Raw genomic sequence first — 19,879 nt, 5'->3', positions numbered from 1 at the left:
GCGGCCCCTTACGAGGTATACCCCGCGGTAGTGGGGATAGTTCCGCGACATTTATCATCGAGGCCTCGGCGACATATATAGAGAAATCACTGTGTATCGCGGCTCGTTCGACGGTTCCCATTCGAGCGGCTGTCTGTTTCGCGGCGACCGCTCGAGAACGAGAAGAAAAGCGTCCACTTCCGGTCTATCGTTGCGCGGAAATTAGGTCCTGTCGGCTATCGAGCGAAAAGGAGAACTCGTGCGAGGGTCAGGTGCGCAGCCTCGGCCGGATTCCGCTCGTGTGTGCTAAGCTCTGAGCTTGATTAGTCGATTACGAATAAACGCAGGTGGCCGCTTTGTTTCGCACTCTCTACCTTGACAAGACACTGTGCGCGCTGCCCGGAAGATGGCCGGCGGGATCGGCGCGAGGACCGCGGGGTTCCTACATCGGCTTTCCTGGCCTATACCGGGTGTCTCGATCGGATCGAAATGGTAAAGCATTAGACGACTTCATCCAAATTGAAAATCGTTCTCGTCTCGTTCTCAATAATAAAACCCTCAACAAGAAACGTCTTCGTTCTGCAAACTATTAAGTCCAGAATGATTTCCCTTTCTGGAAACAAGTCGATGCACGTATATCGTTTCTAATTGTTTGAACATTTTAGTTCAGAAATAGAATCAATATCCTATAGTCAAAATTATGTGCGTTCAACGCGACTTGATAATTCCTCCAAGCTTATATCTGCGCAAGAATCTGCAGTTTAATTCCCGTTCCGGAGCTTGGATAAATAACAATTCTTGTGCGGTCACATGAGCGAACAGCACAATGTGTTTCAATAATTTCGGGAGAAAGCTCCCAACCAAGCTCGTTTCTCTGTTTTTCAAGTGCGGAGTCGATTCAAAAATTCCGAAACGCCCTGTACAATTCCTAGCTCGTCGAAAATCACCATAGTTACGTCCCAAAGGAGCCGGTCCCGCTGTCCGTCTTCCGAGGTATAATTATTATTGCGTGAGAAACGTGTCCAGGACCAGTTCCCTATGAAAATCTCTCGATTCTCCGTTTCGTCGCGAGAAACCTCGAGCTCGAAGCCACGCGAACCGTGTGGAGAAGAGTGTCGGAAAAAAGAATCGGTTTCGCTAGATCCGCGATGCTTCGCTGGAATATTTCCCTATAAAAAAATCGGTCAGCTCGCTACGATTTATCCTCTGCTACTCGTTTGTTCACGTTCGCACATTGTACACGTCATTCTCTCCGGTCTCACTTCCTCAATCTCGCTTCGCGCAGTCTCTCGTTCTCTCGTGCACGTATTCTCTTGTTTAGTTCGTACCGTTACACGTCTATGTTAATATAATAGTTATTTATTTATTGTAAGGTCTATACGAACACATATTATATCTCGATAATTTCTTGTTTTTTTTTTGTAATCTTTATTCTCGCGTTCAACCTTGCAAATTCACATCCTTCTCACTCTCTCTCTCTCTCTCTCTCTCTCTCTCTCTCTCTCTCTCTCTCTCTCTCTCTCTCTCTCTCTCTCTCTCTTTCTAAGCCGTCCGTCTCTCACGTTGTCACGACCAAAAGACTATTTACCTACAACTTTTATCATCTTCTGTCGTGTGTCTCTCTGTGCTCGTGTGCGCGCGTGTGTCGGAGTGTAGAGTTTCCTCGCTTTTTTTTCTCTCGTTAGGGTCGCCTCTGTTTAATCGTTAATGCCTTATACGCGAACGGGTGCTTGCTTTTTGCGTAGATCGTTTTTACCACATTCGCTCGTTCTCCCATTCTCACCTCTTCTCTCTCTCTCTCTCTCTCTCTCTCTCTCGCGCGATCTTTCTCTCTCCTCGCATTCGCTCACCGCACGCGCTCATCCGCACCACTAATTTCTTTCGTAGTAATTAATAATTCTGGACTAATGCGCACGTGTAGGTGTGTGTGTGTGTGTGTGTGTGTGTGTGTGTTCGTGTACGTATACGTGCTCCCTGCGTCCGTGTACGAGTGTAACCGTGTGTTCTGACTGTCTGTGTGCCTGTGTCCCATACATAATACGTGCCCCGCGCGCTAGTGCCGCTCGCTTCTCTGTGTTTGGAATAAGTAAGTTTTGTATCGTAGTCCTTCTATCGAATTTTTTTTTGTTTTGCGTTACGTTAACGTTACTTTATCGTTTATCATCATCGTTACTCCATTATTTAATCGTTATTATTTATTTCATTAATCATTATTATTATTCGTTAACTATTATTATTTATTCATTATTTACCGGCATGCTAAAATCAACCGTCATCACACGCCTCGCGAGACCTCCCGTCTGTAGATCCCAACAGCTGCTGATTCTTAGAATCCTGTACCCGCCCCTGCGCCCGCTTCATCATTATCATCATCATCCTCATTATCATCGTAATCAGCGTTATCATCGTTAATATTTATAATTTATTAATTATTATTGTATTATTGTTATCCATTATTATTCGCTACAGACCTTAATGTTCTCCTTCGCCTCGTGTACACGCCTCGTCTCGTTCTCCTCGGCTTTCCGCTGGAGAGGCCGAGCCGTCGACGCGCATCCAAAAAATCATTCCTTTCTCTCTCTCTCTCTCACTCTCTCTCTCTCAATCTCTCTCTCTCTCTCTCTCTCTCTCTCTCTCTCTCTCTCTCAGTATTACCAAAAAACCGAAACAAAAGAACAACTCCCATCCGTGCGTTTCTCCGCGACGTGATCCATCGGGGACAGTCGTGTTCTCTGTGCGTTCGATCGTGTGTTCCTCGGTCGAGAGGAACGCGTTCTGTTTCCCCTCTTCCGCCGGTTGAATCTCCTCTCGCTCGTTCCGCTTGGACCATAATCGACCATGGGCCGCGCGCTGTATTACCGGCGTGTCCGGTGTCGGCGCGACCCGCTCGGGTCCGGTTGACCCGCCGCGCCCGGGTCGCGGTAGCTCTGGAAGGTTTTGTGGTGCCCGAAGCGTCCTACAGCGGTTGCGCTCACGGCGCTTCGGTTTGTCGATAGAAAATACCTGCATTGTCACGCGTCCGTCCGCGTTCTAAGGGGCCGACCCTATGGCGGGTCCTTTCTGGAGGGTAGCTGGTAGCGTTGCCTAACCTCCGGGGTCAGCCGGTAACCGTTCCCACCCGGCCACGATCGTTCGCCGGCGTCGATCTTCTTGTAGCCTCTTCTTTGTTTCACCGGAGGACGTTGTCTCTTCTCGTCGCCGTCGGCGCCGTTGATTTTCTTCCAGCCTTTTCTGCGTTTCACCGGAGGACGTTGTTTCTTCCCGTTGCCGTCGCCGTCGGCTGCGTACCCGACGGCCGGGTCGCTACCGGCCCCTACTCGCCGCTTCCACCGTGACTTCCACCAACGGTACAACCACCACCACCGCCAACGCCACCACCACCACCATCGACACCGACACTGCGACGCGAAAGGGCCAAAGTCCCTCGTCCAAGGGCGGACTCGCGGCGAGGAGGACCCGCAGCAGGTTTCTCGGCCAGCACACACTCCGGACTCGCAACAACCCCTCAACCTCAACCTCGCCCTCACCCTCTTCCGCAACCTTCGCCACCACCTCCACCAACCGACCCGGCACCGTCGTTCGACCATCACCCACATTTCGGGCAGCCACTTCGCACCATGACGTGCGCCGACGCAACTTACTCTGCCGTTCGCGGAGGAGCTACCGTGCAGCCGAGCGACAAGGTCCCCCAACCGGCCCGTTCTCCAAACGTCGATCACAACCGTCGCCAGCATCCCGAAGAGCCGCGAACCAACACCGCGGACCCAGGTCGCGAGGCTCCACAGCATCCTAGCCATCGAGCACAGCCACAACGCCTGCACCACCATCGATGCTGACGCGCGATCCGATGACGAGACGCTCGGGATCGAACCCACACCACCGGGCCCGCATAAAGAGCCAACTCCCTGCGGTTGCGGCTGCTCCACCACAGGCGACGATGATGATGACTCCTCTTCGACACCGTCCGCGCTGATGCTCTCCGTAGAACTCGCGGACTTCTCATCTGTTTCAGACAACGGGGCGAACGGGTTAGTTTGACGGGTCTGGCTGCTAGGCGCGGGGTTAGGGTCGTTAGCTTCTTGGGACAGGGTCGGGAAAGGTCTTCGACAAATTCGCTGTTTAGCTTCCAGCCTCTACATCCTCTAAATCCTAACTTCCTTGATACGCACCGATGTATCATATTTCGGAGTCTAGTTCGATGTTCAGCTACAGGCTGGCGGAAGCAAAGGGGTGACAGTAAATTTTGGTTTTTTACGGTTGAATTCGTTGTGTGTGCAGAGGATATACTCTGTAGGGTGTACACGTTGTTAATACGTTGCTGGTGAATTCGCTGTTAATTTTCATCTAGCGAGTTCGATGTTAATTTGTGTCAAATGGCAGTGAACGTGTTAATTGTCTCAAAAGTTGACAATCTTGAAAGGAAAATCTCGAACTTCGAAGCAGAACACAAAGTAAAGGTTCACGCCGTACTTTACATTGTGAAGTAAGGCTGAAGGAGTCTGAGGGGTTGGCAAGTTCTTTTTCTAAGCATCTAGGCTATCTGAGTTCGACGGCCCAAGAGCCGTCGATATCTCTCAGAGGCAGGGTTAATTGAAAAATTCATTGTTCAGTGGGTGACGAAGCGGAAACGTCTAAGATAAAATTCCTTGTAGCCGCTCGACTAAGCTTTCGACTCTATAGCTTCGTTCACAGGGTCACCGGAGCCCCGGTTGGTACCGAGCGATAGGAGATTTAATCGTTTCCATCGATTCCGACGTCGAAACGTCCGTCCAGACCGTTTGCTAGGACGGTATAAAACTTATGCGACCGCCAGGAAGTTGGCGGAGACTGGAGCCGGGAGTCTGGATAGCGCCGAGATAACCGGCTGACTGAGAATCTATAAAAGATTTTTCAGATCTTCGTGCAAAAATGAAAAAAATCGTGCGCACTACGAAAGCATTAAATCCGCAGGTCGATAATAACGTCAAGCCTGGCTAGAGACTCGAAGAGCCAGATTCAAGAAGAAGACGATTGCGAGAGGCTTTCGGATGGATTTCGTTGAGGCTGTAGCGAGTCACTTATAAATTACCGCCAGCAAGAGGTTCCGACTTGGGGATCTTGCTTAGCTCCTTCGGCTTTCTATTCAACGAAACTGGCGGGCATTATCTTGGGGAGTAGATGGTTTTAGGCTGGTAGGTGGGATCAGGACACCCTCGAGATCCTGCCGGGCTACAGGAAGCATGGGGAGAAGGAAAGGGAAAACGGAGTGAAGGAAACTTCGCGAAGATGGCTGACACAACTTTGCCAGGATCTAGATAGAGTGGAATGTAACTTTGCGAAGAGCTACGTGGACTAGGGTACGATTTGGCAAAGAGTTTTGTAGAGTACGACAGAACTTTAGAAAGATCTACATAGGCTGACGTACGACTTTGCGAGGGACTGGGTGGGCTAGGACACAATTTTGCAAAGAGCTGCATAGACTAGGTCGCAACTTTGCAAAGATTTACATAGATTAGAACAGAACTTAGCAAAAGTTTACAAAGACGAGGATACAATTTTGCTAAGACCTACATGGGGTATGGATAGAACTTTGCAGAGACGTAAATAGGATAAGGCTACAGCTTAGCAAAGCTCTGAATAGGCTAAGATAGGGTACAACTTATGGAAGATCTACGTAGTCTAGGATTGAACATTGCAAGGACCTAAAGGTCTGGGTTACACTTTTGCAAGGACCTACGTATGCTAGGATACAACCTAACAAAGATCTGCATGGTTAGGACACAAGTCAGCAAGGAGCTACATGCCTAGGACATAACCTAGAAAGAACCTACTAGGTTCCCACTAGGCTCCTGGTCTCCCACTTAAGAAAGACCTACACAACCTAGCAAGGGGTCACAAAACAAGGAGCTACGATTTTGCAAAGACCTGCACAAACTAGGTCGCAACTTTAGAAAGATCTAAATAGATTAGGACAGAACTTAGCAAAAGTTTCCCAAAACGAGGATACAATTTTGCTAAGACGTACATGGGGTAGGGATAGAACTTTGCAGATACGTAAATAGGTTAAGGTACAGCTTAGCAAAGCTCTGAATAGGCTAAGATAGGGTACAACCTATGAAAGACCTACGTAGCCTAGGACTCGACTTTGCAAGGACCTATGTATGCTAGGACACAACCTAACACAGATCTGCATGGTTAGGACACAAGTCAGCAAGGAGCTATATGCCTAGGACATAACCTAGAAAAAGTCTACTAGGCTCCCACTAATCTCCTGGTCTCCCACTTAAGAAAGACCTACACAACCTAGCAAGGATCACAACCCAGGGGTCACAAAACAAGGACCTACAATTTTGCAAAGACCTGCAGAAACTAGGTCGCAACTTTGCAAAGATTTACATAGATTAGAACAGAACTTAGCAAAAGTTTACAAAGACGAGGATACAATTTTGCTAAGACGTACATGGGGTAGTGATAGAACTTTGCAAAGACGTAAATAGGTTAAGGTACAGCTTAGCAAAGCTCTGAATAAGCTAAGATAGGGTACAACTTATGAAAGACCTACGTAGCCTAGGACTCGACTTTGCAAGGACCTAACAAAGATCTACATGGTTAGGACACAAGTCAGCAAGGAGCTACATGCCTAGGACATAACCTAGAAAAAACCTACTAGGCTCCCACTAAACTCCCACTTCAGAAAGAGCTACGTAACCTAGCAAGGATCACAACCCAGGGGTCACAAAACAAGGAGCTACAATTTTGCAAAGACCTACACTGATTAGGTCGCAACTTTGCAAAGACCTACATAGCCCAGGGCACAACCTAGTCAAGGATCTACGATAGGGTACATCACCGAGGAGTCCTAGGCTAGGATAGATACCGTTTAGCAGTCGGCAAGCGCGTGTTTTCCGCTGTGGAGCGGGAGGCATCGTAATTCCTAAGCTCGGAGGGTGGGGATGATACGCTAACGAATCGGCATTGAGGGCGGCTCTTGATTAGCATTCTTGCGGAGTGCTGGCGTAGGAGCGTTAGACTCTGCTAGGTCCCCGGATAAGACACGTACCCGTGGAGGCCGGCTGAATAGGATTAATCTCGCAGTAGGGCGCCGTCGGAGGATCGTGGGCTCGGCCGCGTTTCCGTGGCTCCCGATCCGAGCAGTTCGTGCAGATTCCCGATCCTGGCTTCTCGTCGGAGCACACGCGGAAACAGCACTCGTCCTCGCCGCTGTTGTGCAACGCTCGCGCCGCTTGCTCGCCGGTCTCCGGGATGTTCGGATCTGAAACGAGTGCGTTTGCCAACGAGCTCTCCTCTCTTGCCTCCCGTTTCGCGGTCTGATATTCTATGCAACCCTCTGGCGACCTGTTCCACGATTTACAGCACAGTTTTCTATCCGATATAAGACATATGACCGTTCTCCTTCGATACAAGACGAAGGCCCGGGGTCGCCTATCACCGTATTTCGGATGAGGCTACCTATCCGGCTTGACCTTGTTCTGAAGTGTTCTCTCTCGGGCCGCTCGAGAACAAAGTCGAGCCACGTAGGTACCCTCATCCGAAATACGGCAATAACCGACCCCGAGCCATCGTCTTATATCGGAACAAAACTGTATCATTTCTGTTCTTTCGATCCGGTCGAATGACGCTTGCTGTATTTGATTTTGTAACAGAGCTTTTGGCCGTTTGCAAATTCTTAAGTAAACTATTTAGGCTGATGAGGACTCGCTCGAAACGGTAATAATTATTTAACGTGTAACTATTGATAATATAACTGTTTGTGGACTTGAATTTTTACTAGCTCAATACCCTTCTATTTACCATCTCGATAGACATAAATATTAACAGTAATTCTACCACGGTCAAAATGACCGGTTTTCCATTTCACAATTATTGAAATTTGTAAAAACGTTTTCATAGGAAATTAAAGTTTAATTAAAATCAGTCTTCTCCCTTCTGTAAGACGTTTCATTTTCATATGTTTTGTGTTTGGTAGGTTTAGAGTGAAATATAGATATGATGTTGAATATTATTTAGTTGAATCATTACATTTTTAAAGTATATTTCAATGTCCACTTAAGAGTTAAGCTAGTTAATTTTATGTATTCTTAATCCATTTAGACCTACTTATTAGAATCATGTACAGTACGAAATGAACTGCTATCGCTTGACTTTTTAATATACATGAGCCTGCTGTACTATATACATTTATGCGTACGTGTATGTGATATGGGTGGGTCTCAGCAATGAATTGCATGAATATATATTTTTTTAAACGTTCTCGAATGTATTCATCAAGAAAATTTCACGAAATTCTGACTAAATTAGTTTCGGGTCTAAATGGGTTAATGTTCTATCTGTCAGGGGCTGGTCATTGGATTCTTAACGATCTTCATGATTCTTCATGATGCTTCAATTACACAAACACTTCCTCAGTAGATCTAGTCGGTTGGAAACGATATGACAATATTTTCAAATTCATTTTTATCGTAAGCACATAAAATCCACAATGATTTATAGGTTGCTCGTTTTAAGAGGTTACTCGAGAGGGTGCCAAAGAATGTTTCTACCCTCGTCCATCAACCCTCCGGTGCATAGGTCGAGTCTACATCATCCATAACAAAGGACATTCGTGCTCTTCTAATTCCCCATTGAACCGTCCCTAAACCCTTGAATAAACTCTTTCTTTACTTACAGTAATTCTACAATTTTACAATAAAACAACAATTTCCGAAGAAATCTAAATTCCGCAGGAATAAAAACAAAAATTTGTTTCTTCAGACCCATGCACTGGGGGATTAAAAACGCGATTAAATTTCGAATTGATAACAACAAGTAAAACATTTTCTTCCCCTTGGTTTATGGTTTTTGATGTACGGCGAAGGGTTGAAGACCTCGGTGCAAAAACCCGGCCAAGCCCAGATGTTAAAAATTTGCCGAATTCTTGCAGCAAACAATTGTCAATGTATAAAAGTTTGACCCGTGTGCAATTTTCTTCAAAAATGAGGTTGCTTGCCGAGAAACGGACTTGCTGGGTTTTCGCAATGGGCGTTGCGGTTGATTTAATTGTTTACCTCTGCAAAGAAAGGTGGGTTCGCCGGCGTATTGCGTGGGGTACGCGGGGGCACGATCACCGGGAAGCAAGTAAGGACAACGTTGCTCCACAGATTGGCAGAAGGACCGGCAGGATCTGAGTCTGTTTCCGGTCCAGCTCGTTCCCGAGGTGTCCGAGTCCTGCGGTCCCCCATGAGCAAAGTAAGGCACCAGGGAGCTGCACACCCATTTTCTATACGCCTCCTGCAAACAGATAAATCGATTGTTTAGACTCGACAAGCACTTGACAGCATTCGTAGCTTAAACAAAATCAGAACAAGAATCTCATAAAATCTCAGTCATCCATTCCGTTCAGCTGAAAATCAGATTTCAATGATCATCGTTAACCAAGTAAATCATATTCCCTTTTGTACAGTTATGTAGTAAATTGTCAGAGCAACAACCTGCGAGACTGCAGATTTTATACATTTATTATGAATTTTATAGTCCACTTTACCGACCGGTAATGGTTGAACGTCCTACACACTTCTTACCGATCACTCGACCGCAAAATACTTCCCTGACACCGGTAAGGCAAGGGTAGTCACGTGACTTTTGCAGAGTCAGCAGATCTGTAACTATTGTATAATTTCCGTTCAAAGCTTTCAGACACTGACTTAAGATCCGTCTTGATCTTGATCCGACGGGTTTTAAGTCTGTGACTAAACTTGTCATATTTTTTGCTCCGAATTCTAACGCCAGAAACGTGCTTCAAGTTTTTGGCTTTATTTCGCAGAGAATCACGACAAAATATAGCTGAATTTGTAGCTGGAGATATTTTCTAGCGCGCGCTACTCTCGATTTCATCCAGAAAACTCATCCAATGGCATAAAAATGCTTGGATTCCACGGCATGCACATCGTCAATTTTTGGCCTACTTATAATGCTTATATTACCAAATATTTGCATAATCTCGTCAGCTCATGACCAGCGCGCGCTAGAATGAACCTTCCTCTTTCGAATGAGCCCTTTCCCAGCGAAAAATATTCTCATATAAGGACGAGAAGTTGAGGCGCGTAAAACCATTTTTCGCCTATTTTTGTCGGTAATGTCGTCACTCTACCTTATCGCGAATCTACAGAGTCTTGGCTGTTAATGAAATAAAAATTGAGAAATATTAAATGTATGATATTGAGTAGTCCTCCAACTTTCTTGAATTTTACAGATCCTAATAAAATTTGGTACAATGTATATATTAACGTAAAAATTCATTTTAAAACTTATGGAAATATCTGCACGGCAAATATCTGCATAATTTCGTCAGTTCGTGACCAGCGCGCGCTAGAATGAACCTTCCTCTTTCGAATGAGCCCTTTACCAGCGAAAAATATTCTCATATAAGGACGAAAAGTTGAGGCGCGTAAAACTATTTTTCGCCTATTTTTGTCGGTAATGTAGTCACTCTACCTTATCGCAAATCTACGAAGTCTTGGCTTTCAAGGGTCAGATTATACTAGGCAGGTCGGACGCTGAAGGTGTATGAACGCTAAATGCGAAAGCAGGCTAACCATATTCTGTCGGCAGATTTAGTACACTCATAAACTAACAGGCTACCGGTAGGTAAGCGTCGGGGACAAAAAGCCGATTAATAGGCGACCGGTCGGTAAGAGTCGAGGACAAAAAGCCGATTTAATAGGCGACCGGTCGGTAAAATGTTAACACTAGATTTACGGGACCCGTCAAAATGACGGATTCTAATATTTTTAATTTACGAATATTGAGATTGTAAAGATGCGTCCATGAGGAATTATTTAACAAATTGATTCCTTTGGGTATATATCATTTCAAAAAGTGGCTGCAAATTTTGATAGATACATTCATGTTATTTTTATAAAGTAATGTAAAATAGTCACTTTTAGTGCTCCGTAAACCTAGTGTTAAGAATGAAAATGTACTTTTCCGTAACATTCTACTTCTTCCAATCGCTTCGAAAAATTTCTGAAAATGATTTTGTATAAAGATCTGCTGTCTACTGGTGCGCTCAAGATTGTCAGAGTCGAAGAATTTTTTAATACCAGAGGACGTGGTCCTACCAACCAAGAAGAACAAATTAATTCGGTGCTACCAGAAGTTCCAGGGGATAAACACATTGGGTGAGGAAGATTATAGTAGTTTTCTTAACGGAACGTGTTAATGCTAAGTAAGTGCGTTGGTCACGGTTAGTTAAATCGTCGATCAGAAGTTTGCGCGAGATGGTAGACTTAGGGGCGAGTAATCTAGCACCGCGTAATCGGCGTTTGACTCGCGGTGGCGTCAGGAAACCGCGATCTAAAGAGGAAGAGGAAGAGAGAGAGAGAGAGAGAGGGAGAGGGGGAGGGAGAGAAAGAGAGACTCGCGATCACGGCCGTTTCGTCCTTACTTCGTTTTCGGAGGTCTATTTGGGGTGATCGGGTCGGAGGAGGCAATAAGGCGTGTCTGTAGCTGACCTACATATCCTATAAATGTTACCTTGCCCGCAACCGCGCGCAACCTCCAGGACCGCGTTATAATTACGCTCCGGTTGTAGGAGGGACGTTTTATCCACCGAGCCGAGTTATCCTCCAGCGCCTCCTCTCCTCTCTCTCTCTCTCTCTCTCTCTCTCTCTCTCTCTCTCTCTCTCTCTGCTTCTTTTTAGACGGGCGTTATTCAATTTTCCGCGCACAACCGGGAGCCGAAAGGAAGACGCTTCCTGAAGAGATGCAGGAAGGCTCTGTGCTGCGCGAGCATCCCCTAAGTTAGGCCGTAGGAAAATTTAACTCTCGGTACGTCCCCTAATTTCGCTTGCAGAAAAATTGAAATCTCGGCCCGCGAGAATATTCGGTAAGTTAGGGCATGGGAAAATTTCACAGCAGGGTGGGCATCCCTCGAATTTGGGGGCGCAAGAAAATTTAATTACCAACTGTTTCGACATGCCGGTAAGTTGAGTCATAGGAAAATGCAACTCTCAGCTGTGCGAACGTCCCTTAAGTTAAGCCACGAGAAGATTTAGCTCTCAGCCGTGGGAACATCCCCTAACTTTGTTCCCAGAAAATTTCAAATCTTGGCTACGCTAGTGGTCCCGCAGTTAGGCCACAGGAAAATTCAATAGTCAGCAGTGCGAACATCCCTTAAGTCAGGGTGTAGGAAACTTCAACTCCCAGCTGTGCGAGCATCCCCCGGCTCAGCTTGTAAGAAAGCCCTACGGTTAGCTGTGTGAATATTCCGAAAGTTAGGCTGCAGGAAAATTCAAATCTCAGCTGTGCAATCATCCCCTAAGATAACTCACAAGAACTTTCAGCCGTGAGCACCTAACTTAAGTTACGGCACGATTCAACTCCAAACTGTATAAAGATCCTCTAACTCAGCTTGCAAAGAAGTTCCACGCAGAGCTGCGCGAACAACCCTTAAGTTAGGGTACAGGAAAATTCAATTCTCAGCCGTACGAACAACCCTTAAGTTAGGGTACGGCAAAATTCCATTCTCAGTTGTACGAACAACCCTTAAGTTAGGGTACGGCAAAATTCCATTCTCAGTTGTACGAACAACCCTTAAGTTAGGGTGCAGGAAAATTCAATTCTCAGTTGTACGAATAACCCTTAAGTTAGGGTGCAGGAAAATTCAATTCTCAGTTGTACGAACAACCCTTAAGTTAGGGTGCAGGAAAATTCAATTCTCAGTTGTACGAACAACCCTTAAGTTAGCGTACAGGAAAATTCAATTCTCAGCTGCGCAAATATTCTGTAAGTTACACCACAGGAATTTCCAACTCTGAACTGCACGAGCATCCCCTAAAATAATCCACAGCAAGTTTCAACTCTCAGCTGTGTGGACATCCCCTAAGTTCGGTCATAGGAAAATTGAAGTTTCAGCTGCGCGAACATTCCCTAACTGAGTCTGCTAAAAAGTTCTTCGCTCAGCTGTGTGAACATCCCCTAAGTTAGGCCGCTGGAATACTTAACTTTCACTCCTGTGAACACCCCGGGAATCTGTCTGGACAAAATAGTATATTTGCGTTTTTGAAATTTATTAAAACATGAAATGTAACTAATAGGACCTTTCTAATATTTTTATACAGTACTACCGTCCGAATAATCATTCTCAATTACCGTCAAATGGAACGATATGCATTTTAACAATACGGAATTTGTGTAACTCAACTGATTTGATCAAATCTACAACTTTTATCTCATAACTTTTCCAATTTCATTTTCTGTCTGTACGAATACCAAACAAAAAAGGATTCATGTCAAATTCAACCCTTAGGTGAATACCTGAGTACCTGCCTATCCACTTGCAATTTCTTTTCAAGATTTATTTAACACTAGGTTTACGGGATCCGTCAAAATGACGGGTTCTAATATTTTTAATTTACGGTTATTGAGATTGTGAAGATCCACCTACGTATGTAAATGTCTCTTTAATGTCATACGTCTCTTTAATGTAAAATACTCACTTTTAGTGCTCCGTAAACCTAGTGTTAATATACTCGTTGCCAAATGGCAAAATTCCTACATATCTCTATTTTATTGAATTGTTGTAAATTGATTTAAATTTGAGGTATGAAAACATCCATTGAAAGTGTAAATTACAGTGTTATTGAAGTAGTAGAACATTTCGGGTGTTCGCATAAGGGATCAAATAGAACAATAATTTCCATGAATAATAAACAGAAAAGTGCAATCAAAAATGTTGCTAGACCAATTAGGAAGAATCTCCGGTAAATTTCGGACTTCCAGCCGGCGTGATCGAGAATCAGGCGAACGATCGCGATGAATTGCGCGCGGCGATAACCTCGCCACGGTTAGGCGACCGGCGGGACGATTATCCGGGCGATAGTCGAGCTAAATAGAAAACGACGGGGGTAAATTTCACCGGAGGACCACGAGAAGAGGTCTCGTGAATCGAATCACCGTCCCCGCAACCCATTCACCGCGAATCCGCCGTGAACGCTGGCACGCGAAACTGCTCCGCTAAACGTTCCCTCGTAATCGAATACCGGAACCCCCTCCCCCCGTAACGTCGCGTCGTTCTCCTCGCGATCGAGATCCGCGAGATTATTTTCTCCCTTTTTCTTTCTTCATTTGACTCGAGATAGAGCAGAGTTTGCACCGTTGCCAGCTGGATTCGCGAGGCTGATGCTCTCTCCTCGAGGACACCAGACGCTTTTTCTGGAACGACACCTTAGAGAATCGCCGAGCCACGCGGATCTTTGCGGACAACCGAGCCTTTTCTTCCCGTCCCTCGCGCCACCAGCCAGGCAAACTTGGACGAACTAGCGCGATTTCATGGTCGTTAGAGACCCGACAGTTAGGAACTATCGTTTACGAGCCTGTTGTACGCGATCTACCGGGTGCCTCGCCGATCCTGGAGAGAACCGATGCAGTTTTACCTCGTTAGCGGCGCGGTCTCTTGACCGCTACAGTGTCCCGCATTTATTTTTGATGCTCGAGGGAGAATTATATTCAGTACCTTATTCACCGAGATGATTCTTCTTTCGAACTTCATCGTATCGACTCGTTTTAAAACAAGCAATATCTTCAACAATTACATGAGATGCGAAAACATGTTTGCACAGTTGCAAAGTTCGTACGAAAATGTGCAACTTTTGTTGAAAGCATTTTGCAAAAACTCCCACCGATCAAAAGTTACATCAATTTGAAGAGTATCGTAGCCGAAGCCAATGGCGTAGGCGCACCGAGCGAGCCCGTACAGTTCAATCTCCCTAACTTCGGACAGGTGCAAGATATCGAAAAACGCTTCGAGCAAAAGTTGCTCAGTTTTGTACGCGTTACGCGAACACATAAAAACCTGCCCCGTGTTTCATTAAAAAAAGAAAAAAGAATACGAACTTACCCCCTCCAAACGAGTTACCCTTCTAAATAATAAAGTTGCTTTCAGGCGACGAGAAGCATCGCTGAAATTCATGCCGTTGATAGGTCCTAGGCTTGTATAACAGGTTACAAGCTATACCCTGGGAACGTATCGAGCTATCCTGTGTAATGCCTCCACTCGGCGCCGCTAATAAAGCCCAGGGGCGGGCAATAAAACACAGGGACCCCGGTGTGTTCGACACAGATGGCGGTAGACGACGGCGCGCGTCTTCCGACGACGGCAGATAAAACTCGGAGCTCTGTTTTACTGGCAAAGCTTCCGAGCAACTCTGTAGAAACACAAGAGCGAGCGAGAGAGAGAGAGAGAGAGAGAGAGAGAGACACGATGACAAAGACACGATTTTACGAGTGTGCTCGCGGGCGACATTGAATTTTCGTAGCAGCCAGCGTCGTCGCGACGAAATGGAGACAAAATAGGTTCAAGTTTAAGAGGCACAAAGTGCAAATTACACCGAAAATTTTCACGTTCAGTAACGTAACGTCGTTACTCTAGAGTTAAGACTTTCAGACTGTTCGCTTGATAGTTGCAAGCAAGTTTTTATGATTTTTAAGTCACTCCCGGAGTGACCACACTGTTCTTGAAAGTCTCGAGTCGTCTATGGCGCTGAGCAAGTTTATTTTTTAGTGTTACTGGTTCCACGTGTTTTTACATAATGTATACCTGATTCTTTTGTGCAAGCGCCATCTTCTTGCTCTAAAGAATGCTACGGAGTCTATAACGAACTATACGACCAACAATATTTAACCCTTAGCGCTCGAATGGTGTACGGCACCACTAAAAATTATTGTATCATTATTCGAAATATTCTTTGCATTATTAAATTCGTTTGCATTTAAGAAACCACTAAACATTGCAGTATTGCACGAGTACATTCCACCATTTCCGTATGTAGAACACGAAAAAGAAATATATAGAAGGGAAATATTTTAGGTCGGAAGAAATCGACGAGATTTCGTTTTGGAGTTAAAATAGCGTTGAGCGCAAAGGGTTAAGAATGAATTATAACAGTTGCTGATAGGACACTCGACTGTACAGTACGAAGGGTGCAAAGGGTTACGAAATGACTTCCACTGTATGAGAGCATCAAGTACACAGTCCAATGGTAACATCATGCCCACTCCACAAAATAAAAATCCTCTGATCGATTTCGAGACGAGGGCCTGGCAGCTTCGATCAGCTTGCTCTCAGCCCTTACGTAAAAAATCCTGTCCATCGCGAGGGATCGCTTGCTGCATCATACCTCCGGCAGGTGAAAAACGGACGCATCGAACGGCGCGACATTGAATTTTACCTGTTAGTGTTGCTTGGGTATCGATTACCGCCGCCCCATTTCGGTCTCGCGAGGCAGGGCTGGTCCGCCCCCGCGCGACTAGGGGTACAATTTCGAAGATAGAGCACGAATCGAGCCGTGAAAAAGTTTCGGTTCGATGGATCCTCTGGCCCCTTTCGTCCTCTGATCCGGGCCGATGTTGCACGCCGTTCGGGGGGGAAGGGAAAGGCAGAGATAGATAGAGAGAGAGAGAGAGAGAGAGAGTGAAGGAGAGGGATGGCCGAGCAGCTAACGAGGAAAGAAAGGGAACGGATTCTTTGGTAAGGACGCGAGAAAGGGTGGGCGGCTGGTAGTAGGTTGGCAGATAGGTAGATAGGTAGCTACACCTGAAGTACACTCCAAGTTGGCTGACCCAATTCTCTCCAGCCTCCACCGAGTATCCGCGTTCGAGCTAGGCAGATGCGGCACCCTCTCGCCACCCCCGCACAGCCTCCTCGGTCCAACCCCCGGGGTTGCCCACCCCCTTTCAACCCCCTTCGAACCCCTTCAACCCCCCCGTGGCCCGTTCCACAAACCAGTGCACGCGTCCCCGCGATCCTTCTTCCAGCTCCCCTCAACCCCTATTTCGCCCTTACTCCTCTTCATCCTCCTCCACCTCCTCGTGCAACCACGCCATCGTACTCCTACTACTGGCCCTCCAACCCCCTCGTTCCCAACCCCTCCATTCTTTTACTCTTGGATCGCTATAATGGAGAGCCGGGCTGCTCTCAAACGATACGTCATTTCCCGATTTCCTCCTGTAATTCTCGAGTCTCGGCACCCGTCGTTAACCCCCTGCCACCCCAGGAACGACAACCCCTTGCTACCGACGCCAATGGGTTTTCGATGGGACCGGCGCGGCGGCGGCGGCGGCTGCGAATTTTGTCACCGAATTTTATCGGGATTTTCTGCGAGGGCAGGCTCCGAGGGTGTGCAGGAAGAATTTTGGTTCGTTTTTTCAACGTTCGTCGATCAACATTGTTTTCTCTCGTTCCGTTCAGTTATACTTTGATATGTACCTTTTCATTTGAGCCCTTTGCGCTCGACGTGATTATAACTTTAAAACCCCGTTTGTTCGACGTTTTCATTGCACATGATTTCGATCGTTTCACGCATGCGAAACTCGCGTGTGCGTTTGCCCGTGCTGCGCAGTGATTTTTACCAATTTGTTGCTAAAAAGAGTGTATGAATACACTGAGCAACGTAAAAATTTTCGTCGGATTATGGTGCGGTAATTTCCGGTGACGCCTCGGGGTCGAAATTCGAGCGTGAATTCGTCCATTAAAATGATTAATAGAGGAGATCTCGTAAATTTTCAGTTAACACGTGACAATTTATATTTTGCATTCATATTCGCAAAGCATTTCCTAAAGAAACTGCACGAATATTGTCGCAATATTCTCCCGCCCATGGAAACGATTAAACCCATTCTCATTTAACTTCGTTTTCTTCAAATAGACTTGGAGCAAAATTCATGTTTCGCCGTAAAGAATTTTCAGACATTTTCTCCGCGAAACTACAATCTGCATACAGAGTGCCGAACAATTCGATCGGATAAGTGGCGGACGGATTCCCGAGTCGCCAAGGGTAAAATGATTTCGACCGGCAAAAGCGTTTATGGCCATTTTGCGGACCATCAGGAACGATCGTCGGGATTCCTCGTGCTCGGTTCAGGTCCGACACGATGACGCTTTCGCGCGGATAGGCTTCCGTAGATCGGATCTCCGCTGAGGCGGGGCGGGGGGGGGGGGGGGGGGGGGGGGGGATCGACGGTTAAAAACCGCCGGGTCTTGTGCAGCAAACACTCGTCGTCGAATTAAACGCATCGCGAGAACTCGCGAGTGCGAGGTTGCGCAGGGGCGTTACAAAAGAATCGCTCGCGCAAAGAGCATTGCTAATTTTCGAGGCTGCCTCCCCGTCGTCGTCTTTGATCTCGACGACCCGACTCGGACAAAGGATTATTCAGGCGCATATTCTGAAAGAGGGATAAATTAATGTCACGAATCCGGAGCGAACAATGACGGGCCGAATTACGAGCGGTTGCATGGGCGCGGGTGTTCCCCTCTCTCCCTCTCCATCACTCTCTCTCTCTCTCTCTTTCTATTTCTTTCTCTTTCTGTATATGTATGTATACAGGGTGGGCCGATAACTTTGACCACCACGTTATTCTTAATAATATGGAAAAATGAAGCGTACAAAACTCGCATGGCTTGCAAAGGGAAATGTTGTGACTTCAAGGTCACCTTGATTTCTTTTAACCTCTTCATTATTTTGTAAAAGTGTGTGTTATATTATATTGTAATAGCCGAGTATTCTCGGGCCTTTAACACTAGGTTTACGGAGCACTAGAAGTGAATATTTTACATTACTTTATAATAAGAAGAAGAATGTGTCTGTTCAAGTTTTTTAGCCATTTCTTAGATAATATATAGCTAAAGAAATAAATTCGTTGTGTAATTCCACGTAGGTGGATCTTCACAATCTTAATAATCGTAAATTAAAAACCTAGCGTAAACTGTCCCGTGAACCTAGTGTTAAGTTAACAGGTTAATAATACGATCTTTCTTTCGTATCCTGAGTTGATAGAGTATCAAATTCTGCGTAAAAGTGTATTGACCTTCGTATGCCCTAAATCTAACAGCGAACGGGATATTATCGAAATAATTTTCCTCAATACATTTTAGTACATAATTTGATAGAATCTAGGTTGTCTCGTTGAAATAAATCAAGGTGACCTTGGAATCTCCGAAACGCCTTAACTCATACGAATATATTTTCACCTCCTTTGCGTCATAATATTTCCACCTCCATGCCGTGGAAGTTTCGTAAACGTCATTTCTTGATATTGCAATTTTCTTTCGATATAAGACGATAGCCCGGTGTAACACTGACGTGTTACGGATGAGGGTAGCTATTCGACAATGTTCCTGAGTGGGCCAAGAGTTTATGGGTCCCATAAGGAAAAGGGGGGATAGGGGTGAAACATCTTCGTCTCATATCGGACGGAAACTGTGTTGCGAATAACTGGAATAATCAAGCTGGTAGAAACGATTGGTGCCACCCTGTATGCATTTCTGCACACAGCCGCGCGTCGTCGACTGAACGCGAAAAACACGTCGGCACCGATGCACAACGGGGCGAGCAGAGAGAGAGTCTCGCGGAGAGGAAAGTGGAGCGAGAAGAAAAGAATTTCGAAGCCGATACGCATTAGTCCCGGTGAAAAGAAATTAACGCGGTCCATCACCGGGATGAAATGCGCCTCGTCGCCGAGCGGAAACGGGCCGACTGCTCCGCCTGGAGAATCTTGTTATTGTCATCCGCGCGACGGCTGTGCCAGAAAAACCGAAAACATTAACGAGCATCGAATTTTCGGCCCTGGAGGATGAAAGGGTTTTCTGCAACGTTTGACTCGCGGAGACAGACGATTCCGACGAGTGCACGGATGGAAGTGCTTGGATCGTTGTTTAAACAGTTCTTCAATTTTTTTTCGGAACTTGTTTTTAGCGGTACTTTACGCGGGATCCATTCATCTTTTTGTTGCACTATACAGAATCTCTGAAATTTATTGCTAGAAACTGAGCAGTTGGGAAAACTACAAGTTAGAGAAGGATTTGAACAAAATTTATAAATTTTTAAATAATAATTAATTATTCCTTATTATAAATTATAATTATTTT

At 45.9% G+C, this 19,879-nt stretch overlaps 1 protein-coding gene across 1 annotated transcript in view; it reads right to left on the bottom strand.

Moving 5' to 3' along the window:
* Positions 1-1,484: 1,484 nt before the first annotated feature.
* Positions 1,485-19,879, bottom strand: part of Mid1 (calcium-permeable channel component Mid1) — a 105,661-nt gene continuing 87,266 nt past the window's right edge. Inside the window, exons 2-4 of the mRNA XM_076806132.1 lie at positions 9,024-9,246; positions 7,019-7,231; positions 1,485-3,982 (exon numbers count right to left, since the gene is read on the bottom strand). Coding sequence (XP_076662247.1) covers positions 3,024-3,982; positions 7,019-7,231; positions 9,024-9,246 — 1,395 coding nt within the window. The 3' untranslated portion in view covers positions 1,485-3,023. The remainder of the gene's footprint in view (positions 3,983-7,018; positions 7,232-9,023; positions 9,247-19,879) is intronic.

This window comes from Halictus rubicundus, chromosome 2 (genome assembly GCF_050948215.1).
Source record: "Halictus rubicundus isolate RS-2024b chromosome 2, iyHalRubi1_principal, whole genome shotgun sequence".
Lineage (NCBI taxonomy): Eukaryota > Metazoa > Arthropoda > Insecta > Hymenoptera > Halictidae > Halictus > Halictus rubicundus.
The sequence above is the reverse complement of the archived record's forward strand: the minus strand, read 5'-3'. Positions and strand labels throughout refer to the sequence as shown.